The sequence below is a fragment of the Ambystoma mexicanum genome, chromosome 5q (genome assembly GCF_040938575.1).
Source record: "Ambystoma mexicanum isolate Mex_15411 chromosome 5q, UKY_AmexF1_1, whole genome shotgun sequence".
NCBI classification, from domain to species: Eukaryota; Metazoa; Chordata; class Amphibia; order Caudata; family Ambystomatidae; genus Ambystoma; species Ambystoma mexicanum.
Genome location: NC_090933.1, coordinates 100,146,087 through 100,171,044, shown reverse-complemented (window position 1 = coordinate 100,171,044; position 24,958 = coordinate 100,146,087). Strand labels below are relative to the sequence as shown.

The 24,958-nt window shown below is 43.7% G+C and overlaps 1 protein-coding gene across 4 annotated transcripts in view; it reads right to left on the bottom strand.

The window, feature by feature from the left end:
• NR4A3 (nuclear receptor subfamily 4 group A member 3) overlaps positions 1 to 24,652 on the bottom strand; it is a 225,668-nt gene extending 201,016 nt beyond the window's left edge. The window contains exons 1-4 of one of the 4 annotated variants that reach the window (XM_069620603.1): positions 24,298 to 24,652; positions 18,716 to 18,865; positions 7,091 to 7,929; positions 3,310 to 3,439 (exon numbers count right to left, since the gene is read on the bottom strand). In XM_069620603.1, coding sequence (XP_069476704.1) covers positions 3,310 to 3,439; positions 7,091 to 7,927 — 967 coding nt within the window. In that variant the 5' untranslated portion in view covers positions 7,928 to 7,929; positions 18,716 to 18,865; positions 24,298 to 24,652. The remainder of the gene's footprint in view (positions 1 to 3,309; positions 3,440 to 7,090; positions 7,930 to 18,715; positions 18,866 to 24,297) is intronic. The other 3 variants (XM_069620600.1, XM_069620601.1, XM_069620602.1) reach the window with 3 other exon arrangements.
• Positions 24,653 to 24,958: the final 306 nt, after the last annotated feature.

Sequence of the window (24,958 nt, the reverse complement as noted above, 5' to 3'; positions counted from 1 at the left end):
GGTAAAGTTGCAGGCAATTACACCGTCTCCAGTGAGCATGGCTGTAGGTCGTGGTCAACGCACCTTCTCAAAACATTTGCCATAGCCAGGTACAGTGCCCAATGGTCATGTGCAACTTACGCTGGGGGCAGGATCACTGTGCTAAATGCATGGCCACATGCTATTCGTCATTATGTCTGTGCATGCCATTTGCCATGCCCTGCACGAGGAGCTCGAGGGCATGTCATAGAGTAGCATAATGTGCCAATTTTAAATGGAATGCATAAAATGATCCGCCAGGGTTCCTGATCCAAGTGGAGTGTTTGCATCCCGAGTGCACGGAGCTATGAACATTTTTGCATCACACTTCACAGGCCATGCCCCAAGCACAGTACCCAGCAGTTAATGCAGTTAGGGCCACTGTGTCAGAGGCATAGCAGAAGGCCAAGTGCCCTACCTGCAGGATTCACTTCAGGTAGGGTAACTGTGCCTCGGGAATAGCTTTGACCTTGCCAGCTGGCCCTGTAGGGAATGCAAGGCATGCCCTGACACTCGGCAAGGGCATGCCTCAGAGGAGTGACATATGGCAATGTTATAATACACAATGGCAAAATTATCTGCAGGTTTCACTGACCTCGGGCCTGGTCCATGAACCCATGCGAGTGAGCCATGCGTGAGTTTGCTTTGCCCTTCACACTTGCTGACATTCCATGCCCATGGGATATGTGGACATGAATTCAAGTGCCAATCATTGGTATGCCGGGACACTGATGGCCAATCAATAGCACGCCATGGTCTTCAACTGGTAAGCAATGGGTGCTGCGGGCAGTGGAGAAATAGACAGAGCCCATGCCACAGACACAGTGCCCAATGTGGCCGTGCCCTTCAGCCATGGCCAGCATGTTCATTGTGGCTGGGCAATAGGCACGTGCCAAGTAAACACACTACATGTAAGGTCCGGTACCTGTGCTCATGCTTAGTGGGCACATGCTTAGTGGGCATGGTAGGCATGTGCACTTTGAGTTTAGGTGTTTCATCATTAATATTAACCAATTTATATTAACATAGCAGAACATTTTAATTTCCTTTAACTTTATTTCCTAGTGAATTATTAAGTGTTTGCATATATTTATTGAATCCCTGTTGAAAAATATAATCCAGCCCAAAGCTCTCTGCCTGATCCACAAGTCCTTCACAAAGAAGACATAGGTTTCTCTTGCTTAGAAATATGAATCTTTCAGTGACTCTTCAGTCTCACTACTTAAAACTGCCTGGCTCTGCATTGCTACCTGGACCCAATTTAGGGCCTGATTCATGGAAGTATTTTATAAGGGTCCAATCCCATAGGAAAACGTCCCATGAATCAGGCCCATAGCGGCATAACGTTTCCTACTGAGCTGCAAAGGTTTGCAATACCTTACCAGCCGATATCAGACCAACAATAGATTTGCTGCACTTCTTAAGGCATGGTTCTATACTCAGCAATTAGTTGTAACTATGATGTCTTTCACTCGTGTGACGAGAAATACAGCAAGCTGAACATACTGCACTTTACAACTATGAAGAAATATAATACACTAGTGTCCAGGCCCGTGTAAACAGGCCAAAGTAAAGGGTGTTCATTGACACAGTGGGGCCACTATATATCCTAAGCCAACAGCTCCCTCTAGCGGTGACAACCGGCGAAGCTACTGCATCGGCCAAACATACAGGGACAAACCTACATCTGGCCTTTTATTATATTGTTAGATGTGTGCTAATAATAATGTAATAACCCCTAGGCATCATTTCCTTATTACAAGCGACTTCTGAACATGTAGCAACTACTCACCTGTAATGAAGGACTACTGGCAATTCGTGACGTCATGCAAGCTTTGCTACACAAAAGGGATGCATGATTCCTATCCTGTAAGTGTCACAACATGCCGCACATGACGGTCACTGCAGGCAGCAAAGTGCAGTTGCCGCAGCACAGTGGCACTCTTCTGCTGACTCTGACACCGTAACAAAAGTTACTTTGTCCCTCTCCACACAGCAGTGCGAGGCATCGTGTCTGCTGATCAAAGTGACAGAAGAACTGGTAGTTCTCCCTAGACTGCTGTGAGAGTTGCATTTCGACCTATTTTCATCCCCCAAAACATGACGTAACTTCAGTGTCATCGTGGCTGAAAGAGGAAGCTGTAATTGTGAAGGGTCGCAATTCCAGATCCTGGCAGGGTAGTCTCACCCATTGATATGTCTGAGGCCGCAGATTTTGCCCCATCAAATAGTGTAACAGTGGCGACAGTTATTTACTGCAATAACACAGTACAATGTGCTTTGGAAACATTAAATACCACGTGAACAAAAGCCTTTACTGCTGTACCTAAAACGTTGCTGGCCGAAAAAAGACAGCAGCTTCTGCTCTCCCCTGTCAGAGAGCTGTCATAGCCAATACACACATAAGCATTTTATGAGATCAAGTACATCATATATTAAAAGGCTATTTTTAGTCACATAAGAGTTCCATGCCCTTATAAAGCACTCTCTGCCTGCAGCCTTACAGCTCTATATGGCCATTAAACTCCTTCCTTTGTGGCTTGCAATATCCGTATAGTTTTTAGAAGGGGCACAATATCCCATTCATAATAAATACGAAGAATGTATCCGATGTGTGTATGTGCTTACTAGTGTTCAATGAACAAGTTATAAAATGCCTTGACTCTTTATAGAATGTTGATACTTATTTTATTATTTATAATGGAACAAGAACATGTAGCAGGACAACAAACAAGTATGATAGGTAAAAGGGTCATAGCACATGTTTTCGACAGGCCATAGATCGCTGGTTTTGTAATGCCTTGATAAAGTTATTGATTGTAAATTCATGTTAAAGGGGTTTGATACAAGCTCCACAAATTCACCAAAAATATGATATTTTTTAAAAAAAAGGTGTGTTCTGATAATGCTTTCCCTATTATACAATATGGAACATCTGTCACATTAGAAGCATGCGGTTTTACTTTTTACAGTCAAGAATAGAGAACCATTAGAGTGGAAAAATCAAGACTAAAAAAGTAGGTCCAAACTGCTTATATGAATAGAAACGCTTGTTGCGAGCTTGTAATTCAACCCATTAATTTTTCATTATGACTCAAACCTACAGCATAAATTAAAATCTTCAACTGATATGAAACATGAAAATATGTTTTTTAAAATCTGTGAAAACGAATACATCTGTGATAATAGCAGGCACCAAAAGCATTAAAATACAAATTCAGTTCTTTTAAAAGAAAATCTTACATAACTTGATGACAAATGCTTACTGTAAAGAGGGGATAAATCAAATACCTTCTTTAACCATGCCAACACTCAGACACTTCTGAAATCTACAGTACTGGCAGCGGTTCCGACGTCGCTTGTCCACTGGACAGTTTTTACTTGCCAAACAAACATATCTTGCATTTTTTTGTACTGTTCGCTGGAGAGAAATGTACACAAAATATTCAAATGAACCTGACATCAAGTATTTTAATTACAATGTGAAAAGTGACAGTGCAATTTGTATAATTTGATGAAATTAATTTCCTTACATGCTAGCCTGCAGGAAAAATCATTTTATTAGTGTTCGCTGCTGACAGCGAAAATCATGCTGTTTCTTTCGGAAGCAAGTCTCAAGAGACAGCCAACTTTGAATGATAAAATCATATCTGAAATTACCAGGTCATCACGTCATACCTTTGGGGATTGCATTATCTCCTCTTTTAATATCCCGTGGGGAACAATTTTCTACATGCTTCATTCCCCTGGTTATTACTGACCTTATTAAAATGAAATCAAAATTATATGGGATGTATTTATTCTCCTATTAGAAATGCTAGTCGTATGTCAAAATAACTGGCTGGATTAGAAATTAAAGAAGTAACAGAGATGACACTGGAAATGGTTAACTGCATCCATAAATCAATGATGTGCTTGTATGTAAAGTAGGTTTAGCAGGTAAATGTTTCTAGGGTTATTTTCGAAGCACATTAAATATTTAACGTCAAAATCAAAGATATATAGGTGTGTGTGTGTGTGTTAACCAGTACACACACGTGCCAAAATACATCATTGCTTTCAATGCTAGCATTTGGAAGACATTCACATTGCTAGAGATAATTAGTTACTGTGAACAACTTTGCTGTAGATTTTAAATCCTGACTTATACCTGATATTTTCTAGCTATTTTGGAAGGCGTTTATCAAAATCGGCCTGCAGTGAAGTCATGTAAAGTGCCAGCTCTGACATTACGCCAATGCAATGAAACGCATGCACAGTTGTGTTTGACTTTGTGTAGAACACCACTTATTGTGCTTCTGCTTACACATAAAACACGGGTACAGTGGAAATGATTAAGAAGACCGTTGGTGGGGGAGACATTTTAAAGCAAAATGGGGCCATTGCTCAAGTGGGCAGGTGCACCTTCACACCCTCGGTTTAGAATTAGATTGTTAGAAGTGTAAATTGGAATTTCCATTAAACGCAATGTTATTTATTTTTTATTTATTATTTTGCATGGAGGCATCCTTGTGGACAAGATTTCTAGGACATGCCAATATGGCAAAGACTGAATGGAAATACGTAAGAAAATACATCTGCAAGGTATTCTTTGATCTACTCCATAAGGTTAATTGGACATACGTTTTCACTTTAGTATGAACATAATCAAAACTAACCACGTTTAAAGATATATTAATGTGCATAAGCCTTTATCTATAAAAAGGTGCATAAACTATGAAAAGAAATGCATTCAGAAGACATCATTGGCCTACAGCAAGGATATGCAATCATAAAAGGTATATAAATTAAGACTGTAACATCACCTATTATCCAGTAAATCTACCATAGGCAACTAGTTTCCAACATACATGCAAATTGAATATTTTCACAGGGCATGTTGGCAGAGTCTTGTAAAAATGGTCAATGCGTTGAATGTTTGCATACATAATTAGGCTACTTTCACAATGTGATGGTTTGAGCCAAAGCTATCACGAATGAGTGTGCTGTTTAGAAAAGTTAATGAAAAGGATTTACATTTTTATCAGTTTTCGTGAACACTCATTTTTAACAATGCCAACCAGTTGTTATGAAACCTTCAAACAAGGCCGTATCCGCCTTGTGTGTTCAGCCAACAGTTTTGAGCAAGCCATGTGTACCTTTAGAGAGGGAAAACCTTTTACGTGCCCCACTTTTTGGAGATGTCGCCAAATTATTCTGGCCTCCTCTTACTATTGTCCAAATAACACTGATGGTCATGGAAAGGAAGGAGGGACTACATGTCATGTAGTCCCTTCTTCCTTTCCATGGCGGCCATTTTCTTTGTTTACATTTTCCCTATTTTTTTAATGCCCGCCATGGAAACGGAGAAGGGACTTCTTGTAGTCCCTTCTCCCTTTCCATGGCTGCCATTTCGTTTGTTTACCTTTTTCCATTAATATTGTATGGCCACCATGGAAGGGAAAACGCACACTGTTTTACCTTCCCCAGGACCATTTTTTGACATTTTTTTCAGTCCCAAGACGCCAGAGCATTTTGGAACAGAAAAAAAAATGCTCTTTGTACCCCAGTCTTATGGGCCGGGGTACTAGTATCAATAGGCCCCTCGTAGGGGGGACATTACCACTGCAGGTAATGCCCCCCCTGCTTGGGGCCTATTGATTAAATACATGCCACAAAGTGCCTTTACTTTTAATAACTGGCTTCTTATTTAATCTAATGTAAAAACTCTTACAGTTGCTATAATAAATGTAGAATCTTTTTGGATAAAAAATGAATATGCAGCTTCTAATGAGCTGTAGGACAATACTTTAAGCAGTTTAGTAGCATACATAGCATAACGTTTTTTGCGTTAACATAAGTAAGAGCATGCAGATGAACTCATGCCATTGTGTTAAAATCCAGCAGTGCCAAAATAAACATCCTATGACAAACAGTTCCTTATCCAGGTATGTCTTTAAAGTACCACCTAAATCGCCAGTGATATCATGTTCTTATTATATGTCAGTAGTAATGTCACAACTAGCCTGTAATAAAAACATTATTTGCAGTCTTTTAAACGGGTATTGTAGGCTGCCATGTATTATATATAGTAAGCGAAATAGACCAGATACCTTTGCGCTGTGGATTAATTAAAGAAAAAACCATCACAAAATAATATTAAAATAATTAATATAAAATATGTATATTATATATATATTTTGTGAAGGTGATTTAGGTGTTTTTGGGACAAATGCATATTATGATTTAGTTATTATTTTGATGTAGGTGTTGGGATAGCTGTATTTTGCGATCTGTCATTTCGTTTTCTTTCTTGGGTTGTAAAACTAATACAGATTATAATTTGTCAATCAGGTCTTTTATAAATGTTCATTGTTATAGACTTTTTATGAGTTTGCCTATAAACTGGATTTACACAGGATCAACCTTTGTCCTTTTTTCTTTATTTAATTAATCCACAGCCCAAAGATATCTGGTCTATTTTGCTTACTAGTTTAAATTTAGTTTGAGTGGAGTGTTCCAATTACCAGATTCTTGCAGCTACAGTGGATGAAATCGCTCACCTTTTATTAGGTTTGCGCAGTGTCCCTTACTTTCAACGCTCACTTTGTAATGCATTATATATAAATTACCTGACAAGTGCACCAGATTCACAAAGATTTGCACTCAAGCAAATCGGGAGATGACTGTCAGCATCTTAGATTAGCACCTGCTCTCTTATACCCAATTCACAAAGCCTAAGCTGCAGCAAACACGCAGATGTCAGGATCATCTTTGGGAGGTTTTGGGGCAAATGCAAATCAGAAAGATTTTCACAAGGGCTTCTCGGAAGTGCTCCAGGTAGCTACGGATTTGCTCCGGTTTTCGGATTTTTAAATCAGGTCTCGGGTAGCAGAAGCAAATCAGAAATGCTCACAGGCATGTCCTCAGTTGCTCCAATCCCAATCTTTAAGACTCAGGCTCATTGGCCTTATCAGTTCCAAGATAGATTCATCACGTTATCATTATTCAAGCCGCATTAAAAGAAACTGGATAGCACTATACAACAAATGCCTGGTCACTTTAAATAAACACATGCACCTCGTCTTCTTACCTTGAAGAAACCTTTGCAGCCCTCGCAGGTTCTGACGCCATAGTGCTGGCAAGCTGCGTTGTCTCCACACACGGCACAGGTTCCCTCCCCAGACGAGGAACTCCTGCTAGGAGGAGAGGGAAGGCTGCTATCGCCCAACAAGCTTGAAGCAAGTGGAGAAAAGGCAAGACCAGATCCTTTAGCCAACTGCAATGGAAAAGGATGTGTCTCCATGATGGGCTGCCCAGTACATCTTTCAGCTCCAATTGCCATGGTATGGGAAGGGTCATAGCACATGTGAACTCCAGAGCTTGGAGTATGTGGTGGAGAGTGCTTAAAGTGGAATAAAGGAAATCGTGGAGGCGCCCCTTTCATTGGGCCTTCAATTAAATGACTTGGAGGCATGCACGACTGGGTTTGGGGCAAAGAGCGAGGCTCATCCCAGATAGACGTTTGAGTTGAAAATCCGGGCGTTGTTGGAGTGGAGGGTGGGGACTGTTTAAAATACATTGATGTGCCAGGCATATTATCTTCTGTTTCGGCTGCGATGGAAGAGTGATAACTGTGTATGCAAGGATCTTCCATTTTGATTAAGGGTCTGTGACTTGCTGACTGCATTTGGTACAAGCAAGAAGGTTTCAGGTCATAACTGCCAGTGTAGCCCTCCATAAATGTACTGAAACTGGGCAGTGATGTAGTCGCTGCTGCTGTCACCTCAGAGCTGCTTAGGTCCATGCTTAGTTTTGTGTAGTCCGGGTTCATGATCTCAGAGCTGTAGTCGGTTCCATAAGCATACGTCTGGGATGCATAACTGGAGCCAGGTGGCGTGGGGCTATACTTTGCTTGCACACAGGGCATATCTGAAAATAGAAAAGGAAACATTTACAATGTGTTCATTTTGTATAGTTCTGCAGTGTAGGTAAGAAGCTTAAGTCTAAGCTGCAAAATAATTATTCAGGCATGTGTGGATAGCTACACGAGTAAAGCGTTGCTTATGAGGGCAGCCTGCACTTCGCAAATTTGAATCCCACGCCACGGCCTTCTTAGTCTTTTGTCCTTCTAAGGTCAATAAATCAAGTACCATTAAGAATGGGCTAGCAATTACACCAGTTGTTACAGTGCTTAGAGGCTGGACGAGTGTATCATGCAGTGATATAATAATTTAATGATATCATAATAATGTTCTATTTTTATATATGTTTGGGGTTGAGTGAAGCATTATACATGCAGAGCGAAACGCTGCCCCTGGGAATTTGAAGGCACTGCATCATCTAAATTATTTCTTTCTAGTTTCCCAAAGCATTTCCATAGAAAACAGAAAACGGACCAGAGGGAAAGCAGAATATACAACAGAACCGCCGGTCACTGGCCACATTCTGATACTTTGAAGGGGTGCACCTAGGATAACATTTTGGGGGTGGGGTGGCAGGGAAGGTTAAGCCTTCAAATGTTGGGAAAGGCACTAACTTCAGAGACTGTTGGGGAGGAGCCACTTGTGTGTGGGCGTCCAACTTCTTTACACGTTCTAATGAGGCTATTATGGTGAAGCTTCAATGTTACAAGCAGTTAATTTCTCCTTCAAGTCTGAAACCACACACTTAAGGGTTGATGTGGGAATGAGCTGTGTCATGCCCCCCCCCACCATTCCAGTCACTTCCCTGACATGCAAGTACTAACACCCCATCACGATTTCAATTGCCTAAAAATGTATGCATACGAATGCAGTTGCTAATTAAACGTTTTACATTACTAATTGCCGGAAATGTGTTAATTGTGCAGTGTCATTTATTGTCTGTGACCTGTTCTGTCCAGCTTCGGCTCTGTAGATCAACCAAGTCAAGTCAGCATAGCTCAATATTTCGGGGGCGGGGGGGGACTAAAGCCTGATCTGCCCAACGGGCATTGCATCACTGATACTTTGCACCCATTTATTGTGTCAAAAAGCCATTACTTTGGCGCATTGATCGACCCTAGAGGATGTGCTGTGACTTTCTTTGAACCACTCATTCACAATTTCTGGATGACACCAATGATGGCTCAACAAGAATCAACCAGAGAAATATGTTCAGGAATCATTCCCGTGGTAAGGCACTGGCTTTCCCATTCCCACTGCCACTCTCTATGTGCACCTCTCCTCCTTTCTAGGTCCCCCCTCTGCCCCACTCTGTAAATCCTCCCTGGCCTCTCCTATTCTCTCCTTTCACTCGCAGGTTCGTGTAACGCATTTTTTTCTGCTGTTTTTCTTACCGGATTTCGCTGCTAACATGAAAATGTTTTGTCACTGAACAGCTTTCCACTGAACCCCCATCTCTCCAACTACACACGTGGTCGGTTCCCTGTGGGACTCCTGGGGTAATCGCTCTTATAGAGCAAAACAATGGGGCTTTGAAAAGCCGGATTGCCCCAATGCACCATGGGAGCTATAGAAACTTTTTGGGAACCAGGAACCTTCAATTCTCCTTCAATTGTTTTTTAAACTACTGGACGGGTGTACAAACATACATTGAGCTCAACTTGTTTCCTCTTTGCTGCAAACCCATCCAGTGGTTTTCACACTACAGATGTTCAATGGAAGCACCTTTTTGTGAATGGGTAGACTAATGGGAGTAGGCCAAAACAGTTGTTTTATTTTTAATAGCTTTGACATGTTAACACGTTTTCCCCAAAATGTTCAGTTTGAAGGGGTCCAAACCAGGAATTCTTGTGCAAACTTTCGTCCAAATCCATCCAACCAATGAAAAGTTATTAGCAATAGAATTTTGGGAAAAATTAATGCAAAGAGATATTATCTTAAGTATAGGACAGCGACCACCACCCTATAATATACCACACTGAAAAAACATTAGTTGAAGAGTCACTATGATTACAATACATAACCTACAAATCAATCACTGAAATTTGACAGATATGGTTAGCAAGGCCCACATAACCCGCCCCGCCATGCACAGCTCAGGATATTACAGATGACAGACACTTCAACTATGTACAGTGAATATTCTTTGTGAATTGGCACAGCGTGGCATAGTTTCTGCATTCAATTGTAATGTTCTGCATACTCGAAAAGGACCTCAAATTACAGGTAGCTGTAGGGCACACTTTTATACCACAGATGGGTCTTGTAAATCATATGATGGGCTGTGTTGCACATGGGTGTGCGGAACGATACACTTGATATCACATTATCCTTTTTCCACAGGAACCTCTTGCAGGTTACCCCTTGTGTAAGGGGCAAGCCTCCTGACACGGGGTCCTATAGTTGCAGCCTGTGGTACTGTATCATTGTATAGCAGGGTTAGTATTATTCCACTGAGACATCTAGTTACTAATTATGAAAATCCAACTGCTGGAAACAGTGAATATATTATGTTTCTTTATGTATGTATTGCTAGAACTTCAGCTGAAGGTGCATTAAAGTTAAGGCTACTGTGGGTGGCGTGCATTGTGCATGTGGCATGGTTGTTGTGAAATCCCTTTGCCTGGTTTTCAATAAGAGTGGTAATATTGATAGCTTTTAGAATGCCAGTGGTAAAGGTATGTGTGGGGTCATGAGTAATTTCACCTGTGTAGAAATGTGTGACGTCATGAGCAGTGATGATGTGTTAATCATATAGCGCATATGCCCAAGCATTTTACATAGAACACATATACATACATCACCCAAGCAGAGTTGATACTCATTTATCGACCTCGGAAGGATGAAAGGCTACGTTTGCCGTGCCAGGATTCAAACCTGCGACCTGCAGATCGCGCAGAGATCGCAGCAGTGAGCGCTCAACCCACTAACCCATCTTGCCAGCCCCTAATTTTATATATCATTGTGAATCCTAACTGTTATGTATGTGCTCATGGGCTCTGCAACAGGGTGGAATTTCAAGGGTTTTGTTGTGTTAAATATGATCACCTTATCTGTCCCTTAACTAAAGTTCTTTCAGTGAATTTCAAGGGTTTTGTTATACCATAGTTTATTCAACGGCAACTAGCCATGGCCTTCAGTCGTGGCCACTGTGCATGTTCCACCAATAGCGCCCGGGCCAGTGAGCACAGCCTTTGGCCATGCCCACTGTGTATTTTATAACACTAGGTTTCTTTGAAGCCCACTAGTCACGGTCTTCGGCCATGGCCAGTGGCCTTTGCTGCACATGTTGCACCATGTGGCCCACTACAAAAACCCATTTCCCCTGACTAGTAGATGTGATCACAACAGATGCTCCCACCCTCATCTATTGTTTTCCTCAGTTTCCACTCCCCGATAATCCCCCCCGAAAATTACTGCAGTATTTTCGTGTAAATTATTACAGCAATAATCACTCGAAAATGATAAAGTCCTCATGGTGCTCCCCATGCACCTCCTTTCTTTTCTCAGTTGATTTTTACTTCCTTGGCCACCTCCGCCCCCCCTCATTACACCCGTTCTCTCTTTGCTTCATGTGATAGATTTTTGTTTCTGAGCACGTATTCCTTTAATCTCGCGAGATTCCCCCAATAATGTGAAAATTCCCAAACTGTGGCTGGCTCTTCAGACCACCCCCAACTCTCCAACTTCACATGATGTCTTCTTTCCCTATCCCCACCGATTACAACTTTGTTCCTCCTTCAAATAGCTTTCTTTTTGCACTTTCCGTTTTTATTTTCACCCGAAATGTCCTCAATAAAAGCTTGCATCGAGCAAAACAAATAGAGGCTTTTAATTTCTGAAATGCTTGTCTGCTGCAAAGCACCATGGGAAATATAGATATAATTTGGGAGAAGGGGGCACCCCTTTCACCGTCAAATAATTTTAAAACTACTGACGGAATAACCCCAGACCCCTCCCAGGGAATCAAGTCAACGCTTCATACCCTCGTTGTTTGTTATTTGGGCCAATTCCGTCCAGCGGTTTTTGCCCTGTGCTGCACAGAAATTTTGACTTTTTCTATATGGCAAAATGAATGGAAGTAGGCCAAACCGGTGCTTTAATGCTTTCTTAATAAAAAGCAAACCTTTCCCAATATGTCCAGTCTGGGGGGCCCGGACAAACTTTTAGTTTGCAAAATATCCGCCAAATCCATCTCGTAAGTAAAAAGTTACTAGCAATTCAATTTGTTGGGGTTTTCTATGGAACTAGGTACACACCGTAATTATAGTGTTATACTGTGGTGATCTATATAAAACATACATATAAATGTGTGTGTATATATATATATGTACATATATATATGTACATATATATATATATATATATTATATAATTATTAATTTTTTCCAAGCTGTGGTGTGGAAGCACTGACCATAATGACAACGTTTTTCAAATCTCCTAAATGTGTTAGGAAAGTCAGCAGCCATGGATATTGTAGTTCATTTTAGCTTACTATAATGATTCTAAAAGGGAGCAAGAGAAAAAGCAAAAGGCAGACTGTGGCCCTCATTACGACCCTGGCGGAAAGGGGTTTACGCCAGCGTAATGCATGGCGTACCTTTCCGCCAGATTACGAGTTCCCGTAGCGCCATGGTGATTTTTACGCCTGCTTTTTGCAGGCGGAAAAATCCATGGCGCTACGGGACTTGTTGTTAATTACGCCACCGTAATTTACGGTGGCGTAATTAACGCCTTCCCCACTCCCATTATACCCTATGGGGCAAAAATGGGAATGGGGAAGGGTAAATGGGGATTGGGGACTTACCGCCCCGCCAAGGTCGGAATGGGGCGGTAAGTCCGCCAACCCCCATGGCGGAGTTGGCAGCTCAGCGCCATGGTCCATGGTGCAAATTGCACCATGGATCTCCGCCAGGGTCGTAATGAGGGCCAGTGTTTTAAGTTATATTCACCGAATTAGAGGTAATAGCCAAGTTTCAATTACACTTGGTACAAGTGAATTGCAAGGTGTCTTGTAATTGTCTGAACAGAAAGGTATGCTAAACATGGAATTACTTTATTTATTTATTGTATGGCTCGGTCGGTCCCTTTTCAATGTTCGCTTTCTTCAAAAATGGAGAATAACACACCTTATTGTTTTTTGGAATTGTGTCTGCATAAATACATTTTATTGGTGAGGATATTAATGTACTCATTATCAATCAATCCCACTTGTCAATTTCCTTCACACTTTACACCAATTAAAATTGGGTGTGGGTAAAACATGTTTCGCACATACGCTCCCTCCCGTCCCCCCTTATCAAGACTTTCTGGCTAATTTTAAGATAAGGGAGCCTTTAGCTTCACTATTATGCAAACAGGGTTCGAAATTGAGGGGAGCTGGGCGCTATTTAGCTCCTGCTTGTGGATTAGAAGGGCATGATTAGCTTGACAACAACAGCTATCAGGAGCTACTTTTGGCTCCTCGGGCCACCCAATGCCAAACAAACACAACTAAGTGAATTTAATTATGTGAATTTAGAACAATCTACAAATAAACATTGAGATACATCTGTATGACATGCAAAAAACAAGAGTCATAAGTAATGGAGAAAATGAAATGTGTGTATCTTATGTGGAAGTACGATATCTGGAACACTCTATACAGCTCTGTGTTCCACAGTGGTCACTGCTTAATGATTGATACCCAGGAGGTGCTTTTAGATCCTGCTTATCAAATCTTAATTTCGATCCCTGTCAAATGATATTTAATAGTTACATGTCACCATCAAGATCAACCACCATTCCTATTTGCTCCCACAGTGGGAAGACTTAGCTAAAAGCCAACAGGCTGAAATAATTACACCAACCTGGAGCTCCTCTTCTGCGACACTGCAACTCTATACAAAAATCCTAGAATGGATATTATCACCACAGGAAGTACTAAAGCTAATCATTTGGGGTACGACATCAGATAGGAACCCAAAGCTCATCTTGACATGTATGTTAAATCGCATTCCTACTACAGGCGTGAGTTCTGAAAGATGTTTTCATACTTGCAGGGCTAAGGATGTCTGCATTTGCATGAACACATATTGAGATTTAATTATATTAAGGTGTCGTAAAAAAAATCATTGACATTCTTCAAAAAAGAAAAACAACAAATGTAAACCAAGTTCGAAGCCGCATGATTCAATAGATCCAAGTCTCTAGACCGGGACCCTAAAACCCTGATGTACAAAAAACTGTCATGGAGCGCGACGCACAGCATGTTGTTGTGTCAGGGAAGTGCAATGGAGGCCAAAAACTAACAAGTTTGGTGCCGGAACAGGGAAGTGGTGGGGACAGGGGCAGATTGACGGTGGTGCAGTGCAGCAGGAGCAGGGTTCTGAAGGGGTATTCACCCATAATGAATGGGGGGGAGGGAAAGGGCGGTATAAGCCTTCACAGCTGTCTTCCGCAAAGTCGGTCTTATGCTAGCAGTTTTTAGACATAGATCGGATTCAATTACTGGCATATTCTATCCTTTCTTTGGTTACCAGCCTACACCTTTTATAAAGTTCTTAGTTTTGGATATGCCTTGGCGGATGGGCCGTTGTAGCATAATGAGCACCAAACATGCCCTTCTAAGTCAACCTCTTTTGGTCTATGATCCTGAAATAAAACTTGAAGATTAAAGTGGCACAACTGCATAGTTTTTATGACATAATGGTTGGTAGCGATGCAAACAGACTATTTAAAAATGTGCAAGGAGGCCGTTCACAAATATGTCATTCAGACGTGTGACCTATGCCTCTGGAAAAAGTTGTAATTGTTGTATTATTCACATCTGCATAGGTGGTGTTCTTAGGGACTGGGGGAGACTGCAATGCAAATGTTGGTGAACTAACACAATTCTAAATTGTAAAAACTTTTTAAATTCATTTTCACACTCATCTGCTGAACTAGCTTACACCTGAATGATCCACGCAAAAATGGTGCAGTGAGTGGAGAAAATTGCACCAACAGAGGTAAAATTGGCAGCATGTCAATAGGAAATTACAATAGTCATGAGGAAATGATCCAAGACGAAAATAATTGCCCATACCTAATTTGTAATTCTAATCATGTTTAATATAATTAATATACACACAAATACACACTAAAAAAACGTGTGGCCCAGAGTCCATGACCAGCCAGCCTCCTTTCCTCTTTTTTTCTTATTGACCATCAGCCAACTGGTAGGATCCATTTAGTTGCATAAGGCAAAAATCAGACGCATTTATTGGTAATTTTGTTGGTTCTTTCCTTCGGTAGAAAATGTTCTGTTTCAGTGGACTAGTGGGTTTGCAATCTGCTTGGTTGTATTTTAGTCTGCTTCTTTCTCATTGTCACGTGGTGGGATGGATTCCCCTCTGCCAGAGCTGCTCATCAGTGTCATCTTGCACGAGGCCCCCTGGTGGATCATCTTTCCCTCCCCCATGAGGCTTTATTCATTGCCTATTCCCATCTCTGAGGTGACCTTCGCCTAGTCTCCCCTTCTCCCTGTTGGAGGGCATCCCTCACAGCACAGCTGTGCTCCCTCGTGTTTCACGTGACAGGGCCGTTCTATGTCCCCTATACTTGGTAAGCAGCTGTGTGCGCCCCCTGCCTTTAAGCCCCAGACCTGCCCCACACATGACTGGTGTTTAGCATTGCCTTCATTTCGACTCTCGGTGGGTTTCCGGGGTCTGTCACAGGGAGGTGGGGCCACTCACTAAGGCCGGGGTTACCTCAGTATTTAGGCTTAAATGGCAAACCCTCCCACCCCCCATTCACAAGAAATGCCACCAGAACGCAGTATCCCATTAGAATCCACATATCTGTCCATGGAAGATAAATCTATAGATTGAAAATTCATATTTTCTTTTTGTTGCCCTCTTCCCATGTGTTTTCTTCCACAAGTTTGAACACACGACAAGTCTTCAAACCTGGCGAGAGGAACAGGAAATCTAGCTAGTTCCCATTCAGCAAGAAAGGGAAATATTCTAGAAAATAAACTCTGTTTTTTCACACCCGCAAAGGGGAATCGAGTCATGCTTTCTCCCCTGAGGCATCACAATTCAAGAGACTGGCTGCCCCGTTGCTGTGGTAGAAAGCTTTGCTTGACACTAATCTTAAAAAGCCTTATGATCCTTGTCCATGGCGATTCATGCGGGTGGGATATCGTCATTCGGAATTTACATCCAAGGTAAAGGGATTCCCCTGGCAAAGCTGCTGATTTTACAGATTGTGTGCTCCAAACTCGGCATGAACCCAAATAATGAATGGGCTGGATTGTTGTCTCATAATAGTTCAGGAGAAATTGTGGCATAGTCTCCACACTGAGTTTGCCATTTAAACGTCCAATACTGGCTCAGGCTTAGACCCAAGAGGCCAGTGTGTATTTCTAGGGCATATGCCAGCATGGCCTTGCGGTCAGGGAGGCACAGGTCTGTATTGCTGTAAAATCCTCCTGATGTTCATAAAAAGGTCCATTAGAGGCACTCATTCACAGCAGCGTTTTTTAATTGTGCAATCCCATTGAAACACAGTGTGAATCAGGCCCAGAGACATTGATGCAGAAGCAAAGGGAAGACCTTTTAGGCGGCATCTTCTAGCACAGTTATGCAAAGACTTAACAAGTTGGAAGATCAGTGAAAAGTTGACTTCACATTCTAATATACCCGGCCTACTCTTCAAAATGCATGGACATGGGCCTCAGAACCTGCATGTGTTCTTTCTTTCCATACACCCAGAGGAATAGAAAGGTTACTTCTGAGCAGATGTGTATGGAAGACGGCACTGAGCGTGGTTAAACATGAAAACTAACAGTATTGGCATCATATAAAATAGACAAATGCTAAAAATGACATAAAGTTTATGGAACACTTAATAAAACGGATAAAGGAGCTAACCTGGTGGATTACAAATGCATTGTGCCTCTGCAAAGGAGGCATTCCACAAAATATCACATATCCCTGCTGGACTAACTGGAGGCTGCTCACTTTAGGAATTTTAACTACAGTATGCATAGCCATTCATAGCATAAGTTGCATTGCCCTCAGAGTCATAAGACTTTCTCCTTCTCTGTACAAAATAAACAACTCTTCATTCCGGATCTGGGCGAGGTGGGGTGCTTTTCTCTTCCGAGACATCTTAGAAGCGTTCGTTTCAGTAGGCCCTAACACCCATCTTGTTTAGCACACGATGGGTCACACCTATGAAACCCAACACTTAGCTGGCAACATACTTACCCATGGGTGAGTTCAGATAGCTCTTTGCTAATGACCCATCACATCGGCAGCTTTGACATGGCCATGTGGCGATCCCCAGTCCAGGATGCTAGTCTGCTTTTGATGTTGAAACTCATTCATATCACTGGTGAAGTCAAATTGTGTGGTATGCCGGTGAAACAAAACTTGTTCCCCAGGCTGAGGAGAAGAGACCAAGACTATCTATTTCCAGGTGTTTATTGTGTGACCCAATTCGATGACAAAAACTGTACAATGGATGGGACTGTGGCAGACAACCCATGGTATGTAGGAACCATCGATGTGTGAAAAGATCAATCATTGGCCCTCTTTTCTACTCACATGTGATTAACATCACTTCACAATGGATATCACTAACTCTCTGAAATATAGTTAGTGATAGAATAATTTGTATCTGTTGGGTCTGGGCAGGATTAGGCCTATCAAAATGCTGTATACTCTGCCGTTCTAATGATGGTGAAATATGGTATGTCACTGTGATCGTCCAAAGTCTCGTCACTCCCTGTTGGAGCTCAGAGTACCTACAGGTAGATTTTAGCTCACACTAACAATTATTGCCTCACTTTTCCCAAATGATGCATTAATATTTGCAAATCATTCGATTAAATAAAATGCTATTTGTGATCTGCCTGGGCAACATTCATTTCAAATTAAGTGACATGAATAGATCAGTCAGTGTAGTAGGCGTGTGATGTCAGAATTACATCAGACTACTTTAAAACCTTCCCCTGGCTTAGAGTCACATGTCCTTCAGTATTCAAAGGTCTCTACATTATCAAGGTTCTCAGGGTGATTTGTCTCGTTCTCAGAGCTCTGCTGCTGGTATGCCTTGTAAATTCACAGATTGCCATTCAAGACGGACATTCTTCTGTCGACACACCACTGACCTAGAATCAGCCTGTCAACATCCACTCTCAATATACCACCAAATTTGCCTTTCAGAGAGAAACCATTAATTTCAGTCTTTCATCTGGCTTTTTCAAGCTTTATCGGGGAGATGGTGTACAAGTCAGGTGGATGGCATGGATAGCAATTTACTACCAACCACTGTTTTTGTATATAAGATGTGTTAAATTAACGCTGCAATGTGTGTGTTTAACACTAAGGCTATGTTTGCCTGTGTTCTTTGGTAGTGGTTCTTTAAGTGTGGCAACGCTTCACAAGATTCTCTTAAAAAACGTTTTTTGTTTACGTGTCGGTTTGGTCTACTCAACATTATTTCAACTGCCTGTGATGTCCACTGCAATCATCAGTAATCCTGGAAACGTAAGTCTTAAACATGGATCCACTGTAAGTAAGGCAACGTGTGCAGGGACCTTATAACTACTGGGCAAACAGGCAGGCGGGGTAAAGATCATGTGGGAAGAGTTTGGGAAGACAAGGAAATGCACACTATCGACAGCTAACAAGGGCTTTAGGTGCAAACGTTCAGCCTGGAAAGGGTGCTCTGGTTTGAGTTCATTTCACGGAAGCTGGGGGCACACAAGGAGGGACTAGAACGTCGACAATCAGAAATGGCGGCCATTTGGCTGCCTGGGTTACCTGAAGGGGATCTTGCTTGCTGAATCGTGGTGTCAGGTGGCTGGCTAGCTGGTGCTGTGGGCAGCCGAGGAGGCCTGGCCGTCTCACGTGTTTCAGAGGGCGAAGTAGAGGAGGGATGAGAGAGCGGGCGCTCTTCCGGGCTCCGATCTGCTGGGCAAGCACAAACAAGAAACTCGGATTTGTCAACAGAACCACACGACGCTGGAGACCAAAACAAAATCGGAATACTTTGGGGGGTGCTAAATGGCTAAATGTACAGGCGAGTGAAAGATATGCTTTTCCTACATGATTGTTTTTTAAGAGGCAAAACCTCTGTCAGTCTTTAGAGCAGGCACCTGTGTTTCCTTTCTTTGCAAGGTACCGTTCTAGAGGAAGTATATTTGTCAGGAGAAATGTGTATTTATTCGTGCATGCTTTCAGCAAGCACCAGCCGGAAATATTGCATGGAAGTTAATGGACCTGATTGACAACGCGTTTTTCAATGGGATTTTGCCATCGTAAAACGCTTTTGTAAATCAGACCCGTGTTGCAGAAAGGTTGATCACCATAATTTCCCCTATCACATCAAAGATCAAAACAGGAAGAGCTAAAAACACAAGATGATGAAAAGAGAGGCCGTCAAACTCCTGGTCATGTCCGGGGCAGGAAAAAAAATACTACTGCACTGAGAAACCATCATCAAAAATGATAAATATAATTGAACTATTCAAAGTATCATATAATCAGAAAATTCAGATATACTTTATGTCTGTAGCTACAATGAGGCACTACTTTGATTAAAGGGAAGAAAGACCTCCTGTTTTAACAACTGTTGAACCCCTCTCGTTCTAGCCAATTTTAAACCTCCCTTAAATATCCCTCCAAAATATTTAATTTGCGTATGAATTATTTGTTGGGAATAACATGTTACACATTAAATTGCAAGAGTATGAAGTTGTGATAGAGTAAATTATGGTGAGCAACCTTTCCGCAACACGTGGCAGGCGAACAACCCCGCCATCCATGAGGGCCTCGAGCGGGACAGCAAAGAAGGTGTCGCAGATTAATTAACCATCTACAGTGCTAACAAGCTGTGAAAACGGAGCATGCTGCACTATTTATAAGTACTACCTAACCTAGCAAACCATAACTTTTGCATTCAAAGTCATACACTTAAGCATAAACAAAATAAATCTACCCCTATAAATCTCTCTGTGATAAACTTTATTTTCACTGAGAACAGATCTACACATGACGCAGCAAATCCCTAACATGCAAGTTGCACAGAGCAATTATTCCATATGAATGCAAGAGCTTCTCGCCAATACTTTACAACACCCCCACATGTAACACCCCCACATGTCTGTTAAGACACTTCACAAGAGCTTCCTCTGCCTTCTGCGTTAAAACCCATGTGTTGGCACCCAAGCACAAGCATACCTGTCAATCAGAAGATGTGGTGGGAGGCCTCTAGCAATCCCAATTCACCACTTTGTTTGCACATTTTATGCATACTGTCACTGGAAGATACCGTTCTGTCACACGCGCCCTGATGACAATGAGTCATCATTTGGCCAATGGGCATCCATGGTGCACTGTCATATCATTATCTACCCACCCTCACTCGGGGTGCCCGTGTTTCAAACAAACTCTGGCTCGGGGTTTTCTCCCCAGCAAGTCTATGGAATGCATTTTCCGGGAACATTAGGCGGGGCGGTGGGTTACCTACACTTAAGTAGATTGGATTCCAGAAACAGCAGTGGTCTAAGTTCTACCTTTCAAAGCACCCGCCTGATGGCACCTCTTCCTTAAGAGGCCAGTCCCACGTCATGCGTAATGGTAAAGTAAACGTGCATTCGGAACTAGTAACATAATGCACGCTTCTTGGGGTACTGTATGGGTATCCAGGGGATTAGCTATGCCAAGCTTTCTTCCAGGGGTCGATTGCCTCACTGGGTAAAGGTAAGCAACTGGAAAACACGTATTAGCTATCATTACATACGTATAAAACATGCTATTGCATGGGGAAACTGCACTTTTCTTAATTTAATAATAACGTGAAAGGGAGGGATGATGGGTTTTTGCTCGCTGAAAATTGCTGGGGCAAATAAATTAAATTTGATTTTGTGAAAATAATTTCAGATCAGCATGACATCGCTGTTGGGCAAGTGGGTGGTAGCACACTTAACTGCAGAAGAACGAGTAGGGGATTAACACTGCTCGGTATATACGTAGAGCAAACATGGGTCTTGTAGTGTTCAACAGGATCACTTGCACGACCCAGAGTATAAATGAAATGCAACCAGAAATGTACTTTTAAATACAAATTCGCGTGAGGGATTCTATTGAACTGTCACGTCAGTTGACAAATGAAACTATGTCACGTGGACGGCACAAATCATCTGATTAATTATCTTTCCGAATGCCAAGCTTTAAAAAATGGCCAGCCTTTACAGCTAATGTTTAGAAGAGCAAAGATACCACAAGGTCCATGGGCGTAATTGTAGGGGGAGACAGGGGTGTTTGCCCCCCCCCCCCAACTTTCATGGCACACCATTCTGTCCCCATTCATTTGGCTGGGGCACCTTTTTTTCAGATGTCGTGTCCCCCCCAAACATTTTCAGCAAAGTTACTCCACTGACGAGGTCAAATCAAGTCTACAGCCTACAGCCTGCGTGAAGATTTGTGAGTTTGTAAAAACTTCTTTCTTGAGGGCAGTTTATCGTAGATTTAGATTACATGTGACATTGGTGTGCTATTTCAGCATTAGACACAAACCTTCACAACGACCTGCACAATTCAAATTAATATAACAGGATACAAACCTGAAATGAGACCTACGGCTAGATGGTCTGCACAGGGACCTTGACCATATGAAGATGGCGTCACGTATTCAATACCACAAAATTGCAACAGCACTTTAACATGGGAGACAAGAAGCGCCTATCAAGGAGCAATCACTCTTCTGTGCGCTTATTAACTTCGGACACGCATAGGCCCCAACGGCCTCGATTATTTTGATAAACGCACCCCCCCACCCCACCTATATTGCTGACTTTTGACTGACTGGTGTAAAAAACATAGGTTTTAAATACTAAGGTGGAGCTTAAATAAAAAATGTGTGTCCGTTCAGCCCTGCCGCAGAATACACGCAATGGGGCGTATATGAGGGAGCAGCCAGAAGCGCCGAAATGTAACCTTCCTCTGGGCTATATAAGTATGTCCAATAAAATACGTCAGAATCAACAATGACACATATAACCTAGCATTTTACTGGGCTAATATGCTGGTGTCTTGTATTCATGTGCACGCCCCACTTTTTTTTTTTTAATTTGTATCCTTGGTGTTCATGTTGATAATACAATCTGCGTGCACGGGTCCTCAGCCGACCTCTCTCCCCACGTGTCGTCACACACCTCCCTGTAATTCCTCGGAGTTTAACGTCATGCCCCTTTGCGCGTTGTTCTCCTCCCGCCATTATTTTTCCGCGGTGCGCGCTGGCTGGAAGGTTTACCTCAGCGGCCGCCGCTCCTCGCGCTCCCCGCTCACAGGAATGCCAATGCCCGCCGTCCCCCTGGCTCCCCTTCCCCGCGAAGCCCTCGGTTACCTAAGGAACAGCCAGCGTGCCGTTAGAAATGCGCCTTATTACCGCCTCGGCCCCGTACCTCCTCCCCGGACTGCAATAAGCCCTGCCAGCCCCGGGGCTCGACAAACAGAGGCAGGGCCGCCGAGGGCTGTAAATTAGGCGGCGCTAACTGCCCCTGTCAGCGCGCCTTTCTTCGGCCGCTGAACTTTTTTGCATCTAGATACAAATAAAGCTGGAAGAATGCGATGTCTCTGTGAAATACAACATGGCAATCCCGTGTACTTGGGCGCGTTTCTTAGCGCTGTGCTTGTCGCCTAGGTCCAACTATGCAGCCCGGCGGCTGACGTGAATATCCCCCCCCCTGGCAATTGTGTCCCAGGGCGAAAATCAACAAAATTCCAAGACGCGACCTCAGCGTGCTTGCTTGGAGTTTACTGGTGGCTTCCACATAAAGGGAGGACCCAGACAAGTGTCCCTACCGCGCGGCGAAGATAGTTCTCACCTTTCACTTGAACACTTTCCAAAAGTGAAAGTGAGCGAGGGAGGGGGTGGGGGAGCCATGGCAACCAGGCCTAGCTTCATTTTGGACCACAGGCGTCCAACCTCGACATCAAATGTGGCCAGCACATTATTCAACGTCCAAGATGCAAGACACAAAGGAGGCTAAGTAGCAAAGATGGAGAGGGTTTCCCAGGGGCGTGGAACAGGTAGCCCCTGTGGACACGGGATACTTCAGAAGTCAGCGAGTTGCTTTATGTTCTAGATAAAGTAAACCCTCAAGACACCATTATTTTCGCCGTGTACACTTAAATGTTATCAAATCGCTTCATTTGACGTCGGACATTGTTTTGAAATTTCCATTTAGCAACGCCCAATGGAGGTGCCAACTATTAGCGAACTGCTTGGTGGGCAGTAATCTGAGGCCTTACTAAGTACTCTACTTGCATTGAGATGTGTGGAGACTCCTTTCGTTAGACGGTTGGGCACCAAGAGCGTGTTGGGGTGCACACACGTAAAGGCAAAGTGCTGTCCTGATGTAGCTTGAAGTGCAACAGTGGGGCCAAACTCGACCTGGCTGGTAACGATGAATCGTAAATAATGCGAAACACGTTCCCCGGCCTACGGGGACCGCCTGTCACAGATCGTGATGAGCGAAGGATCCCAAACTGTGTGGGGTTCTGCAGCTCCCGGCACCAGTGCCTGACCTTTAAATATATTCGGAACTGAGTGAGCCTGCGCCGCCAGTGCACGTGCTTCTGTTTACTCCGTAGCCATCGCCCGCAGCTCCTTGCAGTCGGCCCGCGTCTAAGAGTCACCTTGGGATGGAGGGCGGTGCGATGGGGTCACACAAGGCACTAGCCGGTGGGGGTGGGGGAGATGGGGGTTATTGCCACTTCCTAGCATAAGGACTTTCTCACAAGAAGCAGCTAAGCATGGGATAACCACAATAGACCAAAACTGACTTTACACGGGATGAAAATATCAAATGTTTCACGAAAAAGGTGAACAATTCACACCTGGGGCATCTGTATACTACCCCTTAATAAGTAGAGTGGCAGACGTGTAATCATCACCAACCCTAGGCCCCCCTCCCTGGTATCTACCAGGATAGTCGTGGCTCGTGCGCCCCCACAGTTCCACCTAGAAGGGCCACAACAATAACAGGTGGCTCCTTGTGTCCGGAGTCCAGTGTACACTGGGGGGCGGGGGAGGTTGTCCTCGCATATCCCCTCGCCCCGCCCCCTCAGTCGCCCTGCCCGCACACAGGCAGAGAAAGCACCTCCCCGGGAGCCGCGCGCCCACTGCACGGCCGTTGCCATGACAACCGGCACAAGCGCCACTTGCCTGCGCCGGGTGCTGAGACCCGGCTGCCACAGGCGCCACCATCCACCCATCATTCTACAGTGCAGTATAAGCACAAGGGAGGGAAAGTTTGCCAGGGATCCGTAGCCTCTGGGCACCCCCTCCACTCCCCTGCTCTGCCAGCCCAGCACGTGCCGACTCCTTGAACACTTACTTGGTTGCTGTGAGCCTTCCGTCTTTACATGGGTTGTGAGGTCGCCTCCCTCCAGGTGCCTGGCACTCAGGTGTCCGGATGCAGCCGGAGATGGGCTCCGTGGGCACCTGCGGCAGCGTGGGCACCGGGAGCAGAGCGCGCGAGTCCGGGGGTCCTGAAGGCTGGCGGCGCGTGGCGGCTGGTCGTGCAGGGCGCCAGCGGTGGTGTGCGAGCGGCACTGCCCGGCAGAAGAGTCTGTTCTCAGGGGTGCCCGGCTCTACCGCCGGCTTGAGCGCTCTCCGGCTCCCTTTCCCCCTGGACGTCATTTATGCACGATGAGCCCTGGCAGCCCTGCATAGACTGGCTGGAATGCGGGACGTCAATAGTGACAGCCACGCTGGGCTGACGTCACCGCGCGCGCCCCGCCCTCCAGTGGCTCTGTGTGGGTGTCTGTCTTTTTCCTTTTTCCTTTGTGTAATACACAGCGTTGTCTGTGAGCCCTCCCGGCTGACTCTGCTGCTTCTGCACTGAGCATGCACTCAATCTTCACACATTGATGATAAAACCATGCCCAAAGCCTAATCAGTAGGATACCAACCAGAGCATGGAACACAGTAATAGTTGTTTAATTAAGGCAGCCCCTTGGCAAATCTTTTATAAGCCTCTTGGCAATCTTTTATAA